The sequence below is a fragment of the Rhincodon typus genome, chromosome 5, assembly GCF_021869965.1.
Source record: "Rhincodon typus isolate 14 chromosome 5, sRhiTyp1.1, whole genome shotgun sequence".
In the NCBI taxonomy this organism is placed as follows: Eukaryota; Metazoa; Chordata; class Chondrichthyes; order Orectolobiformes; family Rhincodontidae; genus Rhincodon; species Rhincodon typus.
In genome coordinates, this window is record NC_063336.1 from 87591678 (window position 1) to 87618332 (window position 26655).

Genomic DNA, 26655 nt, shown 5'->3' on the forward strand with positions numbered 1-26655 from the left:
CAGGCCCGAAATGTCAGCCTTTCTGCTCCTCTGATGCTGCTTGGCCTGCTGTGTTCATCCAGCTCTACACCTTGTTATCTCAGATTCTCCAGCATCTGCAGTTCTACTATCTCTGAAATAGTTTGTGAAGTTCACAGGCACTTATACAGAACTGGAGGATCCGCTTATTCTCTACTGCAGTTTGCTACAGTTGTTAATACCTTGATCACATACTATTACACAAGCTACCAAGTTGATGGGTTCCTACATAGCTACTCCTTCTTGCCATGGAGCAAGAACAGCTCCAAGGAGCCATCTTCACTGCCTTCATGTCTGAATTGTGTTCAGCTTTTGTTGAAACTGTGCATATGTTTCGACTACTCCTAAGGTCAAAACAATACTCCGGAACTTGTGTGTTAAATCCAGACTTGTATTACCCATTTCTGCCTTTTTAAAAAGTAAATAGATGGCTCTTTCAAAGAGTAGGCACAAGCACAATAAACTGAATGGTCTCCTTCTATGTTGTGTGATTCCAGAAAAATAGCAGTAAATGTCTGGCAAACAGAAATTGTAAATTTAGAACTCTCAGACAGCTCATTCTTTGGATGTGGCTGATGCTAAGTCTTGCATTCTTCACACCTTTTAGCTAACACTCATAATTTCATGATTTCCAAAGTGTTTTACAGCCATGAAGTATTTTGAAGTGTAGTCACAATTGTAATGTAACAGAATGTAGCAGCCAATTTGTATTCAGCAATATCCCACAAATAGCAATGAGATGAGGTAATAATCTGTTCTTAGCTGTTAACTGAAGGGTAAGTATTGTCTTGGATTCTGGAGAGAACTCCCCTGCTTTTCCTTGAACTGTGCACTAGAGAGAGCAGACAGAGTCTTTATTTAAGATTTCATGTGAAAGGTACGCCCTTCAACTGTGCTGCACTCTCTTGGAGCTGCCTTGGGAGTGTCAGTCCAAGTCCAGAATGGAACTTGAACTGCAACCTTCTTAACACAGAAGTGAGGTCACAATAAACCAAGCAAAGCCTGTTCTTTATAGTGACATTTCTTGAATGTAAAGTTGGTGTAGTGTGGCCCCAGGCATACTGAGACTCAAGCATTGTCTTGTGGAACTGTTTTATGGTATGGATAGCTTTTTAGGTGTTTTCACAAAGCGTACATGTAGAGAATTACATGTGTACATTGTTATTTTTGTTGGTCCCCAGATCACACTGAAAATGTGCTGTGTACTTTTTGCTATGTTCTAGGTAAGCTGGCATTGGAAGGACTTGGCTGAATTGGACCAACTTTGGATGCCAAAATGCCTGAGACTGGACTGGTACATCAACTTCTCACCAACTATCTATGAGCAAAGAATCTGGAAGAGACACTATATTGAGATGGTGAAGGAACTGAATGTCACCAAACCAACGGTTAGTACCATATCCGTACACGTATCCCTGTGTAACTCCTGAATAGAGTGCCTTTACAAAAAGTCTGCCTGGCAGCAATAACACACTGGAGGGTGGCATAAGTGGATTGTGAGTTGAGCTTCCAACCTTAATTGGACAGGAAGACTCTCCCTCAACAGCTTCTGGCCAATTGAGTAACTGGAACACAGTAAGGAACGTTTCTGGGACTACAGACTCCATAGAGAAGCACAGTGGTCACCTGGGAGATAGTAAGAAAGGACTAGGCAGCCAAAAACTGCGTGTAGCGGGGTTGGCTTTGGCATTGTAGGGAAGGGGTGTGTGTTGACACGGTGCTGTCCCCACCGTTAATTATAAGACAACCCTCCGCTTTCTGGCTTATCACAAAAAGCGATTTATGGCCTTTGTACTCTAGCCCGCCTGCACCATCCAGTGTTTGTGACAGTGGAGGTGGATTGAGGCCATTGATTACCATTTACTTTTTTTATTTTTTTTATTCACTCACGGCGTACAGACATCGCTGGCTGGGTCAGCATTTATTTGTCATCTCTAGTTACCCTTGAGATGGTGGCAGTGAGCTGCCTTCTTGAACCATTGCAATCCATGTGTTGTGGTTAGACCTGCAATGTTCTTAAGGAGGGAATCCCAGGATTTTGACCTGGTAACAGTGAAGGAATGGCAATATTTTTCCAAGTCGGGATGGTCAGCTTGGAGGGGAACTTGCAGATGGTGGTGTTCCCATGTATCTTTTGCCCTTATTCATTTAGATGGAAGTGGTCATGGTTTTGGAATGTGCCGTCTGAGGATCTTTGGTGAATTTCTGCGGTGCATCTGGTTAATAGTTCTCACTGCTGCTACTGAACGTCAGTGGTGCAGGGAGTGGATGCTTCTGGATACAGTATCAGTCAGGTGGGTTTTTTTGTTCTGAATGATGTCAAACTTCGTGAGTGTTCTTGGAGCTGGATTTATCCAAGCAAGTGGGGAGCATTCCATCATACTCTGACTTGTGCCTTGTAGATGGTGGACAGGCTTGGGGGTCATGAGCTGCAGTATTCCTAACATATGACCTGCTCTTGTAGCTACTGTATTTATATAGCAAATCTATTTGTGTTTCTGATCAGTGGTAACCCCCAAGGATGTTGATAATGCAGGAATTCAGTGATGGTAACACCATTGACTCTCAAGGGGCTGTGGTTGGATTGTGTCTTATTGGAGATTGTCATTGCCTCGTATTTGTGTGGCACAAATGTTACTTGCCTCATGTCAGCTCAAGTCAGGGTATTGTCAAGATCTTGTTGAATTTGAACATGGACTGCTTCAGTATCTGAGGAGTCACAAATGGTGTTGAACATTGTGCAATCATTGGCGAACACCCCTGCTTCTGACCTTATGATGGAAGAAAGGTCATTGTAGCTGAACAGGGAAGCTGGGAGGGGTGTGTGTTACACGGTGCTGTCCCCACCATTAATTATGAAACAACCCTCCGCTTCCTGGCTTATTACAAAAAGCGATTTGTGGCCTTTGCACTCTAGCCCGCCTGCACCATCCAGTGTTTGTGACAGTGGAGGTGGATTGAGGCCATTGATTACCATTTTTTATTCACTCACAGTGTACAGACGTCGCTGGCTGGGCCGGCATTTATTTGTCATCTCTAGTTACCCTTGAGATGGTGGCAGTGAGCTGCCTTCTTGAACCATTGCAGTCCATGTGTTCTGGTTAGACCTGCAATGTCCTTAAGGAGGGAATCCCAGGATTTTGACCCAGTGACAGTGAAGGAATGGCAATATTTTTCCAAGTCAGGATGGTCAGCTCGGAGGGATGGTCACTGATGAAGCAGCAGACATTATCCTGAGGAACTCCTGCAGAGATGTTCTGGAGCTGAGATGACTGACCTCCAATAACCACAACCATCTTCCTATGTGCCAGGTATGACTCCAACCAGGGACCAGTTTACTGCCTGATTCCCGTTGATTCCAGTTTTGCTAGGGCTCGTATGCCACACTTGGTCAAATGCGGCCTTGATGTCAAGGGCTGTCACTGTAATCTCACCTCTGAAATTTAGCTCTTCTGTCCATGTTTGAAACAAGGCTGTAGTGAGGTCAGGAGCTGATGGAACTCATACTGACATCAGTGAGCAGGCTGATGCTAAGCTGATGCTGCTTGATAGCACTTTCTATGACACCTTCCATTACTTTCCTGATGATCAATAGTAAACAGTCAAGGCAAAAATTGGCTGAGTTGATTTTGTGTATAGGAAATTCCTGGGCAATTTTCCACATTGTTGGGTAGATGCCAGTGTTCTAACTGTGCTGGAAGAGCTTGGCTTGGGATATGCCAAGTTCTGGAGCACAGACCTTCAGTACTATTTCCAGAATGTTGTCGGAGCCCATAGCCTTTGCAGTGTCCAATGCCTCTGGTTGTTTCTTGATATCAAATCAATTGAATCAAATTAGCTGAAGACTGGCATTTGTGATGGTGGGGACCAGGGGAGGCAGCTGAGATGGATCATCCACTTGGCACTTCTGGCTGAAGATTAATGCAAATGCTTCAGTCTTATCTTTTGCACTGCTGTGCTGGGCTCTTCTGGGGATATTTGTGGAGCCTCCTCCTCCATTGAGTTGTTAATTGTCCACCACCATCCACGACTTAATGTGACATGACTGTAGAGCTTAGATCTGATCCGTTGGTGTGGGATTGCTTAGTTCTGCCTGTTACTTGCTGCTTATGTTGCTTGGCAAATATTCCCATTTAGTAGCTTCACCGGACTGACACCTTATTGTTGCTCCTGGCATGCCCTTCTGCACTCTCCATTAAATTAAGGGTTACCCCATGACTTGATGGTTGAGTGGGTGATATGCCAGACCATGAGGTTACGAATTGTGTTGGAGTACGATTCTGCTACTGTTGATGACCCACAGCGGCTCATGGATATCCAGTCTTGAGTTGCTAGATCTGTTTGAAGGCTGTCCCATTTAGCATGGTGTCAGTGCCACACATTGCAATGTGAAGGCAGGACTTCACCTCAACAAGGTTTGTGCACTGGTCACTCTTAATGATGCTGTTACGACAGATCCATCTGCAGCCAGTAGATTGGTGAGGATGAGGTCAAGTATGATTTTCTGTTGGTTCCCTCACCACCTGTTGCAGACCCGGTCTAGCAGCTATGTCTTTTAGGACCTGGCCAGCTCAATCAACAGTGTTGCTGCTGAGCCACTCTTGGTGGTGGACATTGAAATCCCCCAGCCAGAGTACATTTTGCACCATTGCCACCCTCAGTGCTTCCTCTTCACCTAAGGATGGCGGTAGAGTAGGACGCTCCGGTTGGAGCTCCTCTGCTCACTAGTCCCTTTCCATTTCCCTTCTTTCTTTCTCCTCTTCATAGCTTCTGCTCCCTGCCTCCCACGCCCTAACCAGAAAGTAGAGTCGATGACTGGAGCAAGCAGGCTGTGTCCCACAGCGGAATGGAGCGCGTACAGGCTGCGTCCCACGGCAGAATGAGCACGGGCCAAATCTTGTGGCGGAGCAAATGGGTGATTCCCGGACCTGCAGCGGGGCGAGTCCTGGATAGATGCTGGCACATGGAGGCAGCATGGCCTCATGTTCTGGGGCCTGCAGGCACGGATTGGAACTTATGGAATTTAAGTACTAATGGTCACTTATTATCATTCTGAACTTTTTCACTGTTTTATGTTAATTTATATTTTTTACTCTGTAACAACGCTTTTTTTTTAGTCTGAAAGATTTGCACTTAGGTACTTGTACATAAGATGGCGCCATTGAAGGCAGCCATTGTAAAAACATTTCACTATACTCCTATACTTCTGTACTAGAGTGCATGTGACAGTAAAGAATATTGTATTGTATTCTATTCTATTCATATTGTTTAACCTGATGTTATGAGATTTCGTGGGGTCCAGAGTCAATGCGATAACTCTCAGGGCAACTCTTCCCTGACTGTATACTACTGTGCTGTCACCTCTGCTGGGTCTGTTCTGCTCGTGGCACATGACGTATCCTGGGATGGTGATGTTTGCGATATTGTCTGTAAGGTATGATTTCGTGAGTGTGACTGCATCAGGCTGTTGCCTGACCAGTCTGTGAGACAGCTGTCCCAAGTTTGGCACTAATCTCCAGATATTGGTAAGGAGGACTTTGCAGGGTCGACAGGGCCGTTTTTGCCATTGTCATTTCTGGTACCTAGATTGATGCCCAACTATGCGGTTTCATTTCTTTGTTGAGACTTGGTAGTGATTGATGCAATTGAGTGGCTTTCTAGGCCATTTCCAAAGGGCATTTGAGAATCACCCACATGGTTGTGGGTCTGGAGTCACATGTAGACCATACCAGGTGAGGATGGCAGATTTCCTTCCCTGAAGAACATTTGTGTACCAGGTGGGTTTTTCTGACAGTTGACAATGGTTATCTGTAGATTTCAGATATTTTATTGAATTACAAGTTCCACCGTCTGCCGTGGTGGGATTCTAACCTGAGTCCCCAGAGCATTTAGCTGAATTTCTGCACTAATATTTTGCTGATTATACTACTGGGCCGTCACCTGCTCCTTAATTAATTGTCTAAATGGGCCTAACGTTGGCTGACACAGTGGGTGCCTTCCCCACCATCCACCCCTATATTTGAGGAACATGTGAGAGTTGGGTGGGGAGGAGGTAAACTGGTGACCAAACATATTTGACATACCCTCCTCCACTACCCATTGTAAATGAACTCAGCAAAAGGCTGTAAAATCCAACCCTATATATCAAATCTAAGGAAAGGTGTAGAGATACTCCTTAGAAAAGACCAATTGTCATATTACTGTATACAGTTTCCTGATACAGGTGTCAAAATGATGAAATTCCCTGAGCAAAGTATAAAACTGCGTTAGCTTAAAACATAACTGTGGTATATAGAGAGAAGCACTACTAAGAATTAATGTGTTCTTTATTATTTTGTAGAACTATAAATTTGCCTTTCAAAATTGAAATTTTGACACTGTGAGACTCTGGAAGCTTCACAAACCAAAATTCTGCTGTGGTGATTTATTCCCTGAATTACTTTGAAAAACCCTTTTCTACAATAGTTACTGAGCTACTGCTTCCGAGCTCATTAGGTCTTCACCAAACTTCCCTAAAAACATTCAATCTCTGGCCTTTCTAAACTAAAATCAATCTTGATTGTTTTGATTTGAAAACAAGCTCAAGGCCAATCTTTACTGCAATTTCCAAACCCTTCCTGTAATATGGTGAGAAGAGCTGTACACAAAACTCCAGTTGTGGCCAAACTAATGTCTTGTATAGATACAGTATTTCACTTAGCTTTAGTACCTCCTCCAGGGAAGGAATGCATCTCATTTGCCCTTTTTTTACCATATTATCTATTGTCCTAACTACTTCAAGGGCCTATGGACATGAACTTTAAGGTCTCTGTGCTTCCTCTACTCCTGTCAGTACATGCCCATTTATTATGTATTCCTTTGCTTTGTTTGGCCCCCAAATGCATTAGGTCGCTCTTCTCAGGATTTGCCACTTTTCTGCCACTCAATCAAACCACTTGAAGGCTAAAGACTGGATATTTTCCAGCTGGGGCTGACAAGTGACAAGTAAAACTTCTGTCACACAAATGCCAGGCAATGACCATCTCCAACAAGAGAGAATTTACCCATTCTCCATTGACATTCAATGGTGTTACCATCACTGAATCCCCAACATCTTGACAGTTGCCATTGACCAGAAACTGAACTGAACCACGAACAAAACAAAAACCAAAAGAACTACTGATGCTAGAAATCAGAGACAAAAACAGAGATTGTTGGAATAGCTCAGCAAGTCTGGCAGCATCTGTGGAGAGAAATCAGAATTAACATTTCTGGTCCAGTAACCCTTCCTTAGAACATAGCTACAATGACAAGAGCAGGCCAGAGGCTAGGAATGCTGCAGCACATAACTGACTTCCTGACCTCCTCCAAAGCCTGTCCCACCATGTACAAGGCACAAGTCAGGAGTGTTTTGGAATACTCCCCACTTTCTGGATGAGGTCAGCTCCAACAATACTTTAGAAGTTTGACACCATTCAGAACAAAGCAGCCTGTTTGATCGGCACCATATCCACAATCATCCAGTCCCTCCATCACTGACAGTCAATAGCAGTAGTGTGTACTATCTACAAGATGCATTGCATGAATTCACGAAGGCTATGTAGACAGTACCTTCCAAACACGCAACCACTTCCTTCTCAAAGGACAAAGGCAGCAGAGATAATGGGAACACCTCCACCTGCAAGCCACTCACTATACTGACTTGGAACCTTATCACTGTTCCTTCAATTTTTTTGGGTCAAAATCCTGGAACTCCCTTTGTAATGACATTGTGCATCTACCTACAGCATATGGACAGGAGCGGTTAAAGAATGCAGCTCACCACCACCATCTTGGGACAGACAATAAATGTTGATTCAGCCAGAGATGCCCACATCCCATGAATAAGTAAAAAAAACCTCTTCCTGCATTCAACAGCCATCCTCTACCCTATTACCTGACTGTCCAATTTGTATGTCACCTGCACATTTCCCAGTCATGCCTCTCACAATGAAGTCTGATCATTAATATGTAGCATAAACAGCAAGAGATCCAAAGCTGAGCTCTCTGGAACACCACTGGAAGCTGCTGTCTATTTGTAAAAACATCTGTCAACCTTTTTTTTAAACTTGTCACTGAGCCAAATGTGGATCCATACCAGCACATTCCCCTGTATCCCAGTTTGCTATTTGGGACCTTGTTAACTGCCTTACTAAAATCCATCTTGACAACTTTCACTGCATTACCCTTGTCAATGCACCTTGTTACTTTCTAAAAAAATTCAATGAAGTAATAATGTAGAATCATCTTGACTATCCCCGATTAATCTGTATCTTTCTAAGCAACAGCTAATCCTATCTCTCAATATTGATTCCACTTATTTGACCGCCACCAAGGTCAAACTGACCAGCCTTTAATTATTTGGCCTGTCCCTTGTGCCCTTTTTGATTAATGGTACAATATTTGCAGACCGCCAATCTTCTTGTGTCTCTCTTTTATCTAGTGAGGATTTGAAAGTGATCCTCAGAGCAAGTTCTGTTTCCTAACTGACTTCGTTCAAAAGCCTGAATACAATTCATTCAGTCCCGGTGCTTTATAAATCTTTAAGGAAGTAGTCCCTCCAGTACTTCCCTTATCATTATGTTTATCTTATCTCATATTTCACATTTTTCCTCTTTAAGTAGAGTCCCCCTCTATCAATATCCTGAGGGTTACCATTGAATCACCACTGAACTGGACCTACCATGTAAATACTGTGGCTACAAGAACAGGTCAAAGGCTGTGAATTCTGTGCCGAGTTACCTGATTCCTCAAAGCCTATCTACCATCTACATAGCACAAGTCAGAACTGTGACAGAATACTCTCTTATCTAGATCAGAGCAGCTCAAATAATGCTCAAGAAGGTAAACTCCATCTAGGACAAACAGCCTGTCTGATTGGCACTAGATCTGACACTTACAACATTTATTTCCTCAACTACTAATGCACAGTATTGGAAGTGTGTACCATCTACAAAATGCACTACAATAGCTCATCGGGATTCCTTAGACAACTCTTTCCAAATTTGTGACCTCTACCATTTAGAAGGACAAAGGCAACAGATACACGGGAACACATGCAAATTTCCCTCGAAGTTACACCCAATTCTGTCTTGAAACTATATCGCTGTTCCTTCACTGTCACTGGGACAAAATTTTGGATCTCTTTCCCTAACAGCATTGTAATGAGCAGCTGGCTGAAGGCGAACCAGTAGATATAGAGTAAAGTTTCAAAAAACATTTGAATGAGCGCTATATAAAAGATTACTAGACAAAAGCTTGTGGTGTTTGGGTGATACATTAGATTGGTAGAGGACTGGCTAACAGGAGATAGATACTTGAGATAAATTGGCCACTTTCAGGCTGGCAAATTGAAATTTATGCCACAGGGATCAGTGCTGGGCTCTCACTGTTTACAATCTATAGGTTTGATTGAAGGAATTGACTGTATTGTAGCCAAATTTTCTGATGTGATGGTAGTTTGGAAAACAAATTGCAAGACAAATAATTTGGGCAAATTTTTCCTGACCTGTCCAGAGCTTTTATAAGGATGGATAGAAGTATTTCTGAACAGGAAGGAATTTCACTCCCACAGTATCCAGCTTGTATGCGACCACCAACAACAGTTATTGTAGTTATGTACCCACTGTCAAGGGAGCTGTCACGATGGTTACATTCGTGCACATCTCCCAAGTTCTTCGAATGTTCGCTCCCTGGACATCACGTCCAAGGCTGGTTCATGGGTGACAAGAACACCCCAGAAGACTAATGACCTGTAGGCTGATGCTGAATAGTGCTACAATGCTGCCTGTACATCCACTGGAGCCATCATTGAGCAGACAATTGGTATTCTGAAGATATGCTTTTGTTGCTTGGACCACAGGACAAGCATTTCAGTATTCATCGGACAGAGTCTCCAGAATAGTGATTGTTTGCTGCATATTGTACAACCTAGTAATATGATGGGGTGCAAACATAGAAGAGAGAGGAGATGGACTATCCACCTATCTCCTCATATGAAGAAAGTAGGGAGTTGTACTGAAATGCTGAGGGAGTCAACACTGTTGATAAGGATGCTCAAAAAGCCAACATAATACAGAAACAAGGCAGACACGCCAGAGAACCTGATAGTTATATTCAATGGCAAATTATTTTATATTAGTGTATGCGGACCATCAGAACTATGAGCCAATAATGGCACCAGAAGCATTCCTGTCTTCAGGGTAATGCTAGCTTTATATCTTTAAAATGTTATAATAATTTACTTGCCATTAATTGTAAGTTAATCTTGTTCCTTTACACCAATTGTCTCTCATTCAGTCTCCAGCGCTTCAGATTTGATTTATGCAGGATTACATGGCGCCTGTGCTCATGATTCACACCTTAGTTGCAAGGGGCATTCATCTATTAGAACTGTTGAGGAGCTAAACAATGCTGATTGAGTCCCGAAGCACAAAATCCAGCTCATATTTCTACTTTCTGGAGGTTACGTTCATCTGAGAGGATTGCAGGGAGTGATGACCTTAAAGCTCTTTGCATTGCTCTACATGATGCACCCCGTGAGGGAAAACAAATGGTCAGAAACCTTTCCAGATTGAATGACACTACATGATTCTCATACAAAGTGCTACATTTGTATTAATTGTTGGGTTGTGCAGGAGATTGACATTAGCACACCCAAAGTTACTTCAGTGTTATTTAATCTTTATTTTTCTGCTGCCTTAACTCGGTGCCATTTCTTCAGGTGCAAGTAAGTATGAGATCTGCTGACTGCTTTGCTGGTTGCCTAAGCTGTCTTTAGTGCATGTGTGGCCTGCCTTGGGTGTCTACTGCACAGGTGAAGGTTCAACCTCCTTGGCATGACCTGATGGAAGCACCTGGGTCCCTGGCAGAGCGGACGTGGTGTCGCAGGGCACCCTGGATTGTCCTGAGATAATCCTTGGGTACCTGTCTTTGGTATACAATAGAACCTTACTCATCCCTTGAGGAGATTGAGCATCTGAAGGGAAGTCAAGGTCCCTCTGCCCTCTCTCGCCTAGTCAGTGAATGAATGCACCCATAGCTTCAGCGAAAAAGCAAAGATCACTGCATATCTGGCACATTCTGATTGTTCTGCTGGACCTGGATCTCCATGGTGGCCACCACTGATTCCACAGAGACAACCATACACTTATAGGCCAGTGTACCACCATTAGACAGAAATTATCCAACTCCTCCACCCTTCGTTCCAGTCTTCGAATGACTCCGGTACTTCTGACAGATATTACCCCACTTGCCAATGTATTTCCATCAGTCTCATTATTGACTTAGTTCAGTGGCTTATCAAGTACACCAGATAAAGCAGGCTAGTTTTCCAGCATTGCTGCAAGTGTCAGAGATCTTGGTTATTCCTTCCCCCACTTTCTGGGGGCCCATTGTCAGTGCTGTGCAGTGCCAGAAAGTGACTTTAAGCATACTATAGATAGATTTCCCAATAGATTAATGTCTCTGTTGCTGGAGGATGAGATGGAAGGACTTGACAGTTCATCATCTCAAGTTCACAGAGGTTCCTCCTCAGGAGTGTGGTTTGATAGGCTATTAGACATGGTACTGGAGATTGGGCTTTCCTTCGTTTTCTCCAGGCTTGGATATGGGATCTGGAGGCTGCATAGAAAAGAACAATGCTTTGTTTGTACCACGAGCTGCAACGCTTAACCAAGTTTGATGTGGAAGTAGCAAATCGAAGGTTTTCTCACTAGACAGTTGTAGGTATCCAATCTCCCTTTCAGCACTTGCCCTTACTATCTTGCTAACTTGACAGCCTGCTCTTTGAAGGGGTCAGGAGCCTAATGCCAGGCATCCTGTCCACTTTTGCCTGGTAATGTTCACATTTATTCTTCTCCCACAGAAGGAATGAAGCATTAACAGACATCAGCGTGGATATACGAGCACTATACCTGCATTGATAGATACAGGTGTCAATCCCCAGAGTTGTGATTGTCTGTGTGTATTACTGGTAAGAAGTATATGGTGTAAGAAGTATATGGTGTGGGGGAAATTAGTTATTAAACTATTCTGAAGGAAAGGTGTTTCAGTAATTTTGAAGAATTACAGTAATGCATTACATGACATGTGTGCTTCAGATATCTGTGAGGTGTTCACCCCAAAGCCATCTTTTGTGATTGTGTCTTTGTCCCATTCAAATCTTTGGTGAAAAGTTATCAGATGTTTATTATCTCCTAGTTGTGAAGAAAGGTCAGAAGCTGATGGTGCGCAAGCTGCTGAGTGTTGTAACTCCTTTTGTGTTTTCGCAGTGTAAACCCTGGTAGGTGAGAGAGAGGCAGTATTGCTGTGGTGCAAGGAGCTCTTCTGGTGTCCCTCTCTGGGCCAGGAGGCACAGGTTCAAGTCCCACCCATTCCAGAGGTGTATAATAACACTTCTGAACTGATTAGTTGTTGGCCCAGTGCTAGATATTTTCTAAGTAGTTTCAGGTTGTACATTATATAATTTATTAACTTAGTGAGAAGAGTTATCTGTGAATAGCAGTGAGGCTAAACCAGTGATAAACTACTGGCCAGAGAGAGAGGGTGAGTGATAAACTCAAATACATAGAACATCACTGCGAAACTGAGACTTTCACAGTGCTCTTACCCTCCAATAGCAAACCATGACATGAAACAGCCATTCAGCCCCTCAAGTCTGTTGCCCTGTTAAAGTCTGATCATGGTTCATCCCATGGACTCCTTAATGTTCCAAACAATCCCTGAGATCCCAAAATTTCTCTGTCTCTCTCTGTGTCTGGAATATACCGGATGAGCAGGCGTTCTTGTGTCTCTAGGGAAGATTGTTCCGAAGAGTTCCTCAGCCCTCAGTGTGAAGATGTTTGTCGTCGTCTCAGTTCAAAAAGGCTGACCTTGTTATCCTGAGACAGGGAGCCCTGCCAAAGGTTTTGGCCTATTGGTAATGTCACTGGACTACAATCAAGACCCTGGGCCAGTACTATAGGGATATGGGTTTGAAACTCAGCCTGTTTCGGATGTTACCCATCTGAACAGTACAATTCATTTCTGTTCCAATTCTGGTTGGTATCACTGACCCGAGAAGTTAAATTTTTTTTTGCACCACTCTTTCAGGCATGATCAATAGTATGTGGCTCAGGTGATAATCCAGAGGTTATAACCACTTAGGTCCTATCCTTCAGTTTAATTCCTAGTTCCTGGTATTCCCGAATAGGACCTTTAGCCTACAGTTCCTTTTCATGTTGGTTCTAACATGGATCCCAATACTTGTATCCTCCCCCTTCAGTTCCCTTTCCCCTAATATCTTATCAATCAAGATGTACCTCACCCTGGCACCAGGCAAATTGCATACCACATGGAAGTCTCAATCCTGCCAATAAAAGAGTAAATTATCCATCCCCATAATTATTGAATCATCTAACCCTGCCACATCATACTTCCCATCTTTCTGCTCCCGTATCCTGGTCCAAACTGTCATGATCTGCATTCTGGCTGGTCCTTCTGATGGTCCTTAAACTCAAATGCAGCAAATACTTTGGACAAAAAAAAACACTGGACACAAGGTATAAATACTTATTGCCTCAAGTTTACATAAACCACTAAAAATATTAGAAGTGAAAGGCAGAACCTCCTCCCCACTCTGCATCAATTATCCACTCCATAAATTTCCATAGAAGTTTACATCACAGAAGGAGATTTATTGATAAACCAATCTAAAAGTAATTCCACTGCACTGTGTTCTCTCCATGGCCTGAATCACCCAACTAATCCCACTGTACCATTATCTTCCCAAAGCTGTGTATGAATCCAGAACTGTTCGCACTGTTCCACTCTTCCCATTGTTCTGTGTCAATCGCAAACTAATCTTAGTCCAACCTAATACGGCTGCTGTGCTTTCACCTCATAGGTTGATAAAGAACTCTATTTAAACTGAACAGATGTCATACCAGCTGGCTTGTAAATCAAGCAACTCTTTATGGTTTTTTTATTAGGAATCAATGACAAATGTAACCAGTTAATTTTACAGTTTAAAGAGCAGGGGATTTAAAATAATTTCAGAGTATTGCAGTTAAACAAACTTTACCTGTCCGAAGTGTGTTGCAACTACTTCATAAATTCTTGACTCCAATACTGCAATTTGAAGCTCTGCAACAACCATAGTTTGGTCTGTCTGAACTCAATCCCATTCCCTTTCGTCAACCAGCAAATATTGAGTCCTCTCAGCTCCATGATAATCCAACCCTTATTCTTTAAGTTCTTGACGTTCTAAATAATGCAGCAATACTTTAATCCAGTTTTCACTAACACTGTTTACACAGGCAAAACCTTGTACTAGCTTGCCAAGAGCCCGTGTCATTTATTCAGTTGCCTTAGGCAATAAGTTTGCATACTATTAACTATTTGTCAGTTTGAACACATAATGGCTTGCCTGCAGAGTACCAAGGGAGTTACACTGAAACTATAGGTCACTGGCTTGGTTTGATCTGGAATTATGTCCAATCTGAGCACCATACTTCAGGAAGGAAGCTGGTGTCTTGTAATTTACGTACAGATTTATTTAGAACGGTTTTAGGGATGAGCAGCTTCATTACAGAGATGCTGGTGTTGTTTTCCTTAATGCAGCATAGGTTAAAGGGAGATTTAATGCAGGTGTTCTATTTTGTGGAATGTTTTGATTGAGCAAATATGGAAACATGGGTGATTTACTGGTGAAGGTTAATGAGTGATTTGATGATGGGGGAAAGAAAAGCACTTCTGGATATAAACAAAAGAAAAGAAAGAACAAATATGGAGGACTTTGTGGTTGAAATGTCCCTACATCTGAGCCAGAAGGCCTGGGTTCAAGTCCTACCTGCTCCAGAGGTGTATAATAACATCTCTGAACAGGTTGATTAAAAAAAAAGGAGCAAATGTGTTCATGCCCTGGTATCCTTGGAGATGGAGCACACTGGTATCCACTGATACTGTTCATGTCTTCAGGGAGAGATGGAGTGCCTTGACTCCCCCTCCAATACCATTTTGATTAAATCTCCTCCCTCTCTCCCTACCCATCTCTGGTGTCATTGTACTGCTTCTGTTGGGCTTTGCAGGTAAATTGACCAGTAATTGGAAATATAGACAATTTAGTGGTGTTGGATAAAGGTGCAATGTAACACAGGTGATGGGAAAATATGTTCAGTTTTCTGTGAAAGCACTTCTGGATATGTAACCCAAGGCCAATCCACCAAACCCGCACATCTTTCAACTGTGGGAGGAAAGCCATGCAGGCATGGGGAGAATGTGCAGACTCCACACATTCAGTTTCCCAAGGATGGAATTGAACCCAGGTTCCTGGCATAGTGAGGCAGCAGTGGTGACTACTGAGCCAAATGCTCCCCAAATGTTTGGGGAAAAAAAAAGCAGAGGGGAGATGAGGAGAATTCTTTCTATGCAAAAACTTGTTATGATTTGGAATAATATACCAGGAAGTGTGGTCGAATCAGATTAAGTAATATCCTTCATAAGAGAATTGGAATAATATTTGAAAAGGAGTAATTTTGGATCTACAGCGAGAGAGCAGGTAATTGAGACCAATGGGGTAGCTCCTCTGAACCGGCACGGGCACATTGAGTTGAAAAGCCTTTTTTGCATTGTATGTCCAAGACTCTACCTTTTTAAACCACGTGCTCAATAAAAAAAAGTGCATTCACCTGTTTCTTGGAAAGGTTGTAGAGGAGCTTTTACTTATCCCCTTTATCTTTCCAACATCAAACTTTATAGCCCATGGACTGATGTCACAAATATGTTTTTATTCAGCGTTTCTCCTGTTTCCAGACTCCGCCCAGAGATGAATTTATTGTGGTGGATGTCCATCCATTACCAAAGAATCCTGTAGATCAGAAGCAGCTGAGAATTATAGCACCTCGACCCCTGCCTGGAAAAGCACGGCTCGAGCTCCCACCATGGCGTGACTCAGACCGACATCCAACAGACACCATACGCTTCAACTACCTGGACAACTGTGAACCCCCTGGGTAAGCGTAAGGAAACCTGCTATAGGAATTGTCGGGCTACCAGTAGGGAAGCGGAAGGACCTGCTCAATGCTCAAGGGGAACCTCTGACTCTGTGCCACTGAATCATGTCTTCACAGTATGGGAGGTTGGGGGAACACCACATTGAGGTCACATAAGTAACCTGAACCCACAGCTGTGGGTGTATTCAGTTTGGTTCAGACACTACACCAAGAGAAACAGGAAAGGAATACTTGAGCCCAGTACATGTCATCAGTATGAATCTGACATGTGCCTTGAAATAATCATTTCTAAAAAAAAAGCAGAAAAAAAAGCGTTAAATCATTACTATTACGAATTTATTTTGCATCAATTGTGTAGAGCACTCTGAATCAAAAGACTCGCGATAGTTTAATAATAAAGTTATCTTTTTGTTTTATTCATTTCATATATAGTTAAACATATTGCTCTGACTATCAAAACATGAAACATTTTGAAGCAGAATAGACTATTTATTCTATTGGGTGTGTAGCTTGACGTTTGACATAGGTTAGAGGGGTCTATTGTGCAATATCCATTATAGTCGATTACATAGCGATATATATCTCTCCCAGGGAAGTTTCCACGCACCTTGCTGCAGGTAACAGATCAGCCCTGTGCCTATTACACCTGTTCTGCATCAGTACTTTCTATTCATTCTTGAACTAATAGCATTATTTTTGAATGAGGGTTGCTGTATTTTTCCAGACGAAAGAAGGGAGGCAGAATCACCCCTACTCTTGGCCAACAGGCTCGTGAAAGAAAGAAACATCCATCAGCAAACTACAAAATGAGGAAAGCAAAATCACTGGTAGGTGTGCTACAATTCCTCCTCAGCTTTCTTTAAAAAAGAAATAAAGTAATTAAGATGGACCTTTGGAGAAAGAAAGAACCAAATAACACCCACTGAAATAGCAGGCCACTTTATTCTACACCCACAAACTTCAATGGAAAAAGAAAGTGGGCACAAGTTATACAAGTTTCAAATTTGGCTACTGTCTGGTTCTACTTTTAGTGAAATCGAGCCCCACCCATTGGTGTCTATTTCACCATAACTTGCTAAATTTTTAGGCAGGATCAAAATTCACAATTCACATGTCATTGATCTTTTATTGATGAGAGTCTAATATTTAGAGTTTCACCATCAGGTAAATGAAGTTGACTTCCTATACTTTGGAGTGGGTGGTGGGACACAGTTTTCTGTCTGCACTAATGATCTGGATGCTATCTCAACAAACACATGCATTTGTCTACAAAGCACCTTTCAGTCCTAAATGGTGCTTGTTTGAAATTCAGCCAACACTTTTATAGTTTGCCAGGAGACAGCCTTCAGTCAAGAATAATAACTTAAAGAGTCTCAGGCACAAGTTTCAGACAGGTAGTCTCTAATATGAGGAAAGAATATTGAATTGATGACCAATATTATAGTCCATGTTCCTCTTTTAACTCCAGTTTATTGTGTCTCAGAAATTTGCAATTTCCATTCGAGCTGTGTGAGCAAAGAAAGAAACTAAAGGTTATTAATCAAGACCTACAGTTCCACCATTACATTATCCAAACTGCTTCTTGTTGATTCTAGTTTTGCACACAGTTGTTAGAAAATCATTCCAGTTAGTGAAGAATTTGTTCTTTACCTTTGTTCCTCCTGAATTAACTTGACTTGATTAACTTAATATGTGAGCATCACTGAAAAGTCCAACATTTATTGCCCTTTTCTAATTGTCCCTGAGAAAGTGGTGATCAATGTCCTTCTTGGATTGCTGCAGTCCATGTGGTGTAAGTAAACTATAATGCTTTGTTTCTCTAGCAGTTTGATACAACCAAGTACTCTCTGAAATGGCTTAATAAGCCATTTAACAGTCAGCCAAATTGCTGTAGTTCTAGAGTCATGTGTAGGCCAGGTAAGGATGGCAGATTTCCTTCCCTGGGCGACATTAATGAACCATGGATTCTGTGACAGTCTGGAAGTTTCATAATCATTGTTAACAATACTATTTTTCTGTTTCCAAATGTGATAATTAGTTTAATTTAGTTTCCCGCAGCTGCCATGGGGATATTTGAACTTGTTTTGAAGGTAGTATATTTAGCATGGATTGAAGATTGACTAACTTATAGAAGACGGAATGTTGGGATAAAGGGGGCATTTTTAAGTTGGCGGCCTTTAGTTAGTGTGGTGGCACAGGGATCAGTGTGTGGTCACAATTATTTACAATATATATTAATGACTTGCATGAAGAAAGCGAATGTACTGTAGCCAAGTTTATGGATGGCACAAAGTAGTTATGCAGGTGGTGAGGAAGACAAGAAAGAATCTACAGAGGGATGTAGCCAAGTTATGTGACTGGGCAATAACTTAGCTGGTGAAATGTACTGGGGTGGGGGCGCGCGGAAATGTGAAGTTATGCACTTTGGCAGGAAGAATTGAAGGTCTGAGTATTATTTAAATGGACAAAGATTACAGAAAGCTACAGAATAGAGAGATTTGGGAGTCTTCACGCATAATTCACTAGAAGGTAGCACCCATGTTCAACAGATATGGGTATTACGGAAGGTGACTGGAATGTTGCCTTTATTTCAAAGGAAATGGAGTATAAAAATAGGAAAATATTGCTAAAACGGTACAAGGCAGGAGTCAGACTACAGCTGGAATACAGTGAACAATTTTTGGCCCTTTATCTAAGAAAAGCTATACCGGCATTGGAGGCAATCCAGAGAAGATTCACTAGGCTGAAACCAGGTATGGAGGGACTGTCTTATGAGGAGAGGTTGAGTCGGCTGGGCCTATGCTCATGGGAATTTAGAAGAATAAGAAGCAATCTGAAAGAAACATACAAGATTCTTAGGATTTAACATGGTGGATGTAGAAAGTTGTTTTCTCCCTGTGGGATAATGGGGAGAAGACTCCACACCAGGTTAAATCTGATCTTCCCTGGGGTGAAATGGTAGTAGGAATGCCCATGCCGAACACATGACTCCTCTAAGTGACAGAAACAGATTACTTCAGAGATGAAGTTTGGTGCAGGAACCACAGGAATGGCCCTGCATGGATAAGAGGCATGGTCGATGCGAGGTCAGGACCAATGACATATAAAATTTGGGTAGGTGCAATGGTCCTGAACAAACATGTGGACCATATAAAAGCTGCAAACTCGCAAGCGGTGTGGGAGCAAAACGTGCCCAATTCCTCAACGGCCTTTCTGACTGCTCCGGAAGCCGTGGGATTCTCCCTTTCCATCAAGCGTTGAAAATATCTCGAAATCTGAGTTGAACACAGCAGATGTCACTTCCGAGATGCTCCTGGCACAAGAGGTGAACTCCTGTGCGTTACAACCCACCTGTACCAGAGACTGAGTTGGAGGAACCTGACCAGGTACTAAAACACACCAGTGGAGCTACAAAGTAAAGAACCGGCCTATGTCCTTAGACACAGGGGGAAGGGATGTAATGATTGTAACAATGTCAGCCAGATGGACTTCATAGAATATGAATTCCCTGACTGGGGCTGTCAGTCTGGTCCAACTGGGGAGCCCTGGCTGACAGTTAAGAACAGAAGTGCCAAGAATACTTCTTATTCTGAGACCTGGCTCCGAGGGAGCTGGATCAGTGTCCACGTGTAAATAAAGAGTGACTTGGTGACAGGATACCAGCCTCTTTGGAGTTATTTCTGTTAGTTAATGACAAGTAGTTCATTACAGTGAATGGTTTAAAAACAAGGATGGACGAATTAAAATTAAAAGGTGTCAGGTTTAAAGATAATACATTGTTTTGATGAAACATATTTGGAGAAAATAAACAACAAAACCCAGAATATTCTGGTTTCTTGATATCCTATATATTTTTAACCTTTTGCGAAATGCTTTTATGGAGCGAATGATTTCAAGTCACAATTATTTAAGATTATATAAGATAGTTAGCACAGAAACAGATCATTCAGTCCACCCAGTCGAGCGTCCTCCCATCTACACTCATTTAGCATTGTAACATTCTATTCCCTTCTCTCTCATATCTTTGTCTAGTTTACTCTTAGATCTGCGCTATGAATTTCAACTGCTCAGCATGGTAGTAAGTTCCTTGCTATTTGAAAAAATAGGTTTCTTCTGAATTGCCTCTTGGATTTCAGGAGTGCAGTTTGATGGGCTATTAGACATGGGACTAGAATTGGGCTTTCCTTTGTTTTGTCTGGGCTTGGAAGTGACGATCTGGAGGCTGCATAGAAATAAACAATGCTTTGTTTGTACTACGAGCTGCCACACTTAACCAAGGATGATGTGGAAGTAGCAGATTGAAGGTTTTCTCACTGGATAGTTGTAGACGTCTTATCTCTCTTTCAGCAATTGCCCTCACTATAGAACAAAGAACAGTACAGCACAGTACAGGACCTTCGGCCCACAATGTTGTGCCGAACTTTTACCCTAAACCTAAGGTCTATCTAACCTCCACCCTTACCTTATACTATCTTGCTCCCTTGACAGCCTGCTTCTTGAAGTGGGTCAGGAGCCTTATGCCAGGCATCCTGTCCACTTTTGCCTGGTAATGTTCACACTTATTCTTCCCCCACAGAAGGAATAAAGCATTAACAGACATCAGCATGGATACACGAGCACTATACCTGCATTGATAGATACAGGTGTGAATCCCCAGAGCTGTGATTGCTTGTGTGCATTACTAGTAAGAAGTATATGGTATAGGGGAAATCAGTTATTAAAGGATTCTGAAGGAAAGGTGTTTCAGTAATTTTGAAGAACGACAGTTAATGAAAGCCAGTAATGCATTACATGATATGTGCGCTTCAGATATCTGTGAGGTGTTCACCCCAAAGCCATCTTTGTAATTGTGTCCTTATCCCGTTCAAATCTCTGGTGAAAAGTTACCAGATGTTTATTATCTCCTAGTTGTGAAGAAAGGTCAGAAGCTGATGGTGCGCAAGCTGCTGAGTGTTGTAACTCCTTTTATGTTTTCGCAGTGTGAACCCTGGTAGGTGTCCCTTTTATGTTTTCGCAGGGTGATTTCTGGTAGGTGTGAGAGAGAGGGAGTATTGCTGTGGTGCAAGGAGCTCTTCTGATACACTCATGGTGTCCCTATCTGAGTCAAGAGGCACAGGTTCAAGTCCCACCCATTCCAGAGGTGTATAATAACACCTCTGAACTGATTAGTTGTTGGCCCAGTGCTAGATATTTTCTAAGTAGTTTCAGGTTGTACATTATATAATGTATTAACTTAGTGAGAAGAGTTATCTGTGAATAGCAGTGAGGCTAAACCAGTGATAAACTACTGGCCAGAGAGAGAGGGTGAGTGATAAACTCAAATACATAGAACATCACTGCGAAACTGAGACTTTCACAGTGCTCTTACCCTCCAATAGCAAACCAAGGATGATGTGGAAGTAGCAGATTGAAGGTTTTCTCCCTGGATAGTTGTAGACGTCTTATCTCTCTTTCAGCAATTGCCCTCACTATAGAACATAGAACAGTACAGCACAGTACAGGACCTGCGGCCCACAATGTTGTGCCGAACTTTTACCCTAAACCTAAGGTCTATCTAACCTCCACCCCTACCTTATACTATCTTGCTACCTTGACAGCCTGCTTCTTGAAGTGGGTCAGGAGCCTTATGCCAGGCATCCTGTCCACTTTTGCCTGGTAATGGCATGAAACAGCCATTCAGACCCTCAAGTCTGTTGCCCTGTTAAAGTCTGATCATGGTTCATCCCATGGACCCCTTAATGTTCCAAACAATCCCTGAGATCCCAAAATTTCTCTGTCTCTCTCTGTGTCTGGAATATACCGGATGAGCAGGCGTTCTCATGTCTCTAGGGAAGATTGTTCCGACGAGTTCCTCAGCCCTCAGTGTGAAGATGTTTGTCGTCATCTCAGTTCAAAAAGGCTGACCTTATTATCCTGAGACAGGGAGCCCTGCCAAAGGTTTTGGCCTATTGGTAATGTCACTGGACTACAATCAAGAACCCTGGGCCAATACTATGGGGATATGGGTTTGAAACTCAGCCTGTTTCGGATGTTACCAATCTGAACAGTACAATTCATTTCTGTCCCAATTCTGGTTGGTATCACTGACCCGAGAAGTTAAACTTTTTTTTGCACCACTCTTTCAGGCATGATCAATAGTATGTGGCTCAGGTGATAATCCAGAGGTTATAACCACTTAGGTCCTATCCTTCAGTTTAATTCCTAGTTCCTGGTATTCTCCAATAGGATCTCCAGCCTACTGTTCCTTTTCATGTTGGTTCTAACATGGATCCCAATATTTGTATCCTCCCCCTTCAGCTCCCTTAACCCCTAATATCTTATCAGTCAAGATGTACCTCACCCTGGCACTAGGCAAACAGCATACCAAATGGAAGTCTCAATCCTGCCAATAAAAGATTAAAGTATCCATCCCCATAATTATTGAATCATCTAAACCTGCCACATCATACTTCTCATCCTTCTGCTCTGATATCCTACTCCAAACTGTCATGATCTGCATTCTGGCTGGTCCTTCTGATAGTCCTTAAGCTCAAATGCAGCAAATACTTTGGACAAAAAAAAACACTGGACAAAAGGTATAAGTTTACATAAACCACTAAAAATATTAGAAGTGAAAGGCAGAACCTCCTCCCTACTCTGCACCAATTATCCACTCTTCAATTATCCACCCTATTGAATAAATAATTTTCATCTGAATTGCCTTTTAGATTTCTTGGTGACTGTTTTATATTCCAGTTCTGCTGTTCCTCAAACAGGAAACATTTTCTGGGTATCCATCCTCCCAAAGCCTTTAATAATTTTAAAGATCTTTATTACGTTACTCCCAGTCTTTTTTTCAAGATAGAGAGATAACGTATGACAATTATTTCCTGATATGTATATCCATGTATTTCTGGTATCGTCCTTGTAAATCTTCTCTGTGTACTCTGCCTCCGTCATTTTTATAATCTAATAACCAGAAATACACCATATGACCGTAACATATAGGAACAGAAGAAGGCCATTTGGCCCATCAAGTCTGGTGTGCCATTCAATCATGGCTGATATGTTCTCAACCCCATTCTCCTGCCTACTCCCTATAACCCTTGAACTCCCTTTCTCATCGAAAACCTATCTATCTCTGTCTTTAAAAACACTGAAAGACTTGGCCTTCAAAGTCTTCTGTGGCAATGAGTTTCAGAGATTGACCACATTCTCGTTGAAGATATTCCTCATCTCAGTTCTAAAATGTCATCCCTTTATTCTGTGGCCATGCGCTCGTGTCTTAGTCTGTCCTACTAGTGGAAGCATCTTCTCTATGTCCACTCTAACCCAGTCTTCTGTAAGTTTAAATGAGATCTCCTCTCATCCTTCTAAACTCCATTGAGCGCAGACCCAGAGTCCTCAACCGCACCTCATATGTCAAGCCCTTCATCTCTGAGATCATTCTTGTACATCTCCTTTGACCCCCTCAAGGCCAGCACATCCTTTCTTAGATACGTGGCCCAGAACTACTCACAATATTCCACATGCGGCCTGACCGGTGCCTTATACAGCTTCAGCAGTATATCCCTGCTCTTATATTTCTTTGTTTCCCAGTCTTGTCTCTCTCTTACCTTTTGTATGTCTAATGGGGAGGTGATGGCCTAGTGACGTTATTGCTGGACTGTTAATTCAGAGACCCAGATAATGTTCTGGAGACCCGGGTTTGAATCCCGCCATGGCAGATGGTGGAATTTGAATTCAATAAATATCTGGAATTAAGAATCTAATGAGGACCATGAATCCATTGTCAATTGTCGGGAAAAACTAATCTGGTTCACTAATGTCATTTAGGAAACTGCCATCCTTACCTGGTCTGGCCTACATGTGACTCCAGACCCACAGCATTGTGGTTGACTCTTAACTGCCCTCTGAGCAATTAGGGATGGCAATAAATGCAGCCTAGCTAGCGACGCCCTCACCCCGTGAATGATTAAAGAAAAAATACTCTTGCAACCTTCTTTTATATCCCCTGCTAGTTGACCCTCATGTTTCATCTTCTCCCATCTTACTGCTTTTTCAGTTGCTTTCTGATAGTTTTTAAAGGCTTCTTAATCCTCTGGCTTCCTACTATTCCTCACCATGTTCTATACTTTTTCTTTTGCTTTTATGCTGTCTCTGACTTGTCAGTCATCGTTGCCTCATCCTCCCTTTAGTATGTTTCTTCTTCCTTGTATGAATTCCTGCTGTGTCTCCCGAAGTACCTTCAGGAACTCCTGCCATTGCTGCTCCACTGTCTTCCTTGCTATGCTCCCCTTCCAGTCAACTTTGGCCAGATCCTCCCTCATCTTTGTAGTTACCTTTACTCAATTATAATACTGTTACATCTGATTCAAACTTCTCCCTCTCAAACTGCAAGATGAATTTTATCATAGTATGGTCACTGCTCCCTAGGGATTCTTTCACCTTAAGCTCCCAAAATCAAGTCTGCCTTATTACACATTACAGAATCCAGAATTGCCTGATCCCTCGTGAGCTGTATCACTAGATGCTCCAAGAAACCATCTCATTCCATGAATTCTTTTTCTTGGGACCTGCCACCCACCATATTTTCCCAATCCACCTGCATATCAAAGTCCCCAGTGATTATTGTAACAGTGCCTTTCTTACGTGCCTTTTATATCTTCTGATTTATTTTCTGCCCACATCCTGAGTATTCTTAAGAGGCTTGTACATAACTCTCATCAGGGTCTTTTTCCGTTTGCAGTTCCTCAACTCTATCCACACAGGTTCTACACCTTCTGACCCCATACTGCTTCTTGCTATTGATTTCATTTCATTTTTTTCCTAACAAGGCAACTCCACCCCTTCTGCCCATCTGCCTATCTTTTCAATAAGACAGTGCTCTGGTTAATTTGCTCATCTCCCTACAAGCCCCTGTTCTCATCCACAGAGGGAGCAAGAATTTCAAACCCATTAGACAAGTCCAAGTGTTGAGGCTTTCAGTACTACCTCCTTGATCCCTCTACCTGCCTCACTCATAGCCACATCCTCCTGTACTTGACCACTGATCGAATTCAAGGTAGTTAACCTAAGGAATGTGACTACCTGCTGAAATAGGTTAGCATAATATTCCTACTTTTCATTACTATCCCTTTAGAATTAAAACATAGGCCTGAATTTTTGCCCCTGACAGAGGAGCTTTGAGTTGGAACATTTGTCAGCTCCCAAGCCCACAAGTTATGATTTTCCTTTTCTGGGAACTAGGTTCTCTGAAGTGAGGTCATCTGATGCCATAAAGAAAGCAAAATCTGCCATGTATAGAAGCGGGCTGGATAGGAGCCCTGCCTCAGTGCTTTTGCACTGTGTCCTTGTACCTACCATAGCATCCTCCTCAGGCCGCATCATGAACAAACCTGAATTCTGTTTCATGCTGAAAGGAAATAAAATTTGTTTTGCAGAATTTATTTTAAAGAAGTAAACTTACTTAGAAAAACCCATTCACTATATTTACATTCATTCAACTATGTAAACCCTTACAAGAACAAACATTTCATTCAAGTGTTTTAATCCCTTATTAAAAACAAGCATTGGAATTCATAATCCTACTTCAAAGAATTTGTAAGTACTTTCGGATTAGAGTCACAGAGTCATACATGCATAGAAACAGACCATTTGGTCCAACCAGTCCACACCAACTATGTTCCCAAACTAAACAAGTCCCACCTGCCTGCGCTTGGTCCATATCCCTCCAAACTTTTCCTATTCATGAACTTGTCCAAATGTCTTTTAAATGTTGTAACTGTACCCGCATCTACCACTTTTTCTGGCAATTCATTCCACACACGAAGCACTCTCTATGTAAAAAGGTTACCCCTCAGATCTCTTTTGAAATCTTCCTTCTCTCACCTTAAAAATATGCCCCCTAGTTTTGAAATCCCCCACCGTAGGGAAAAGATCCTTGTCATTCACTTTATCTATGCCCCTCATAATTTTATAAACCTCAGTATCGTAACCCCTCAACCTTCTACACTCCAGTGAAAAAGGTCCCAGCCTTTCCAGTCAATTTTTATATTTCAAACCCTCCATTCCCGGCAACATCCTTGTAAATCTTTTCTGAACTCTCTCCAGTTTAATAACATCCTTCCTATAACAGGGCAACCAGAACTACACACAGTACTCCAGAATAGGCCTCAACTATGTACTGGACAATCCCAACGTGATGTCCCAACTCCTATACGCAAAGATATGAGCAATGAAAGCAAGTGTGGTAAACACCTTCTTAATCACCCTATCAACCTGTGATGCAAATTTCAAAGAATTACGTACCTGAACCCCTAGGTCTATCTGTTCTACAGCACTACCCAGGACCCTATCATTAATTGTATAAGTCCTATTCTTGTTTGTATTACCAAAATCCCAATCCTCATATTTATCCAAATTAAACTCCATCTGCCAGTCCTTGGCCCATTGACCCAATTGAACAAGATTTCTTTGTAATCTTAAATAACCTTCTTCAGTGTCCACTATACCACCAATTTTGGTATAATCTGATAATGTACTAAAGATGCCAAAAATATCAAATCATTTATATAAACAGCAAACAAAAATGGACCCAATACCAATCCCTGTGGAACACCACTGATCACAGGCCTCCAGTTCAAAA

The 26655-nt window shown here is 42.2% G+C and overlaps 1 protein-coding gene across 2 annotated transcripts in view; it reads left to right on the forward strand.

Moving 5' to 3' along the window:
- Positions 1–26655, forward strand: part of fbxo16 (F-box protein 16) — a 50279-nt gene that overhangs the window by 14966 nt on the left and 8658 nt on the right. For both annotated transcript variants that reach the window (XM_048597261.1, XM_048597262.1), the window contains 3 exons: positions 1242–1406; positions 15829–16028; positions 16753–16855. In XM_048597261.1, the coding sequence (XP_048453218.1) occupies positions 1242–1406; positions 15829–16028; positions 16753–16855 (468 nt within the window). The remainder of the gene's footprint in view (positions 1–1241; positions 1407–15828; positions 16029–16752; positions 16856–26655) is intronic.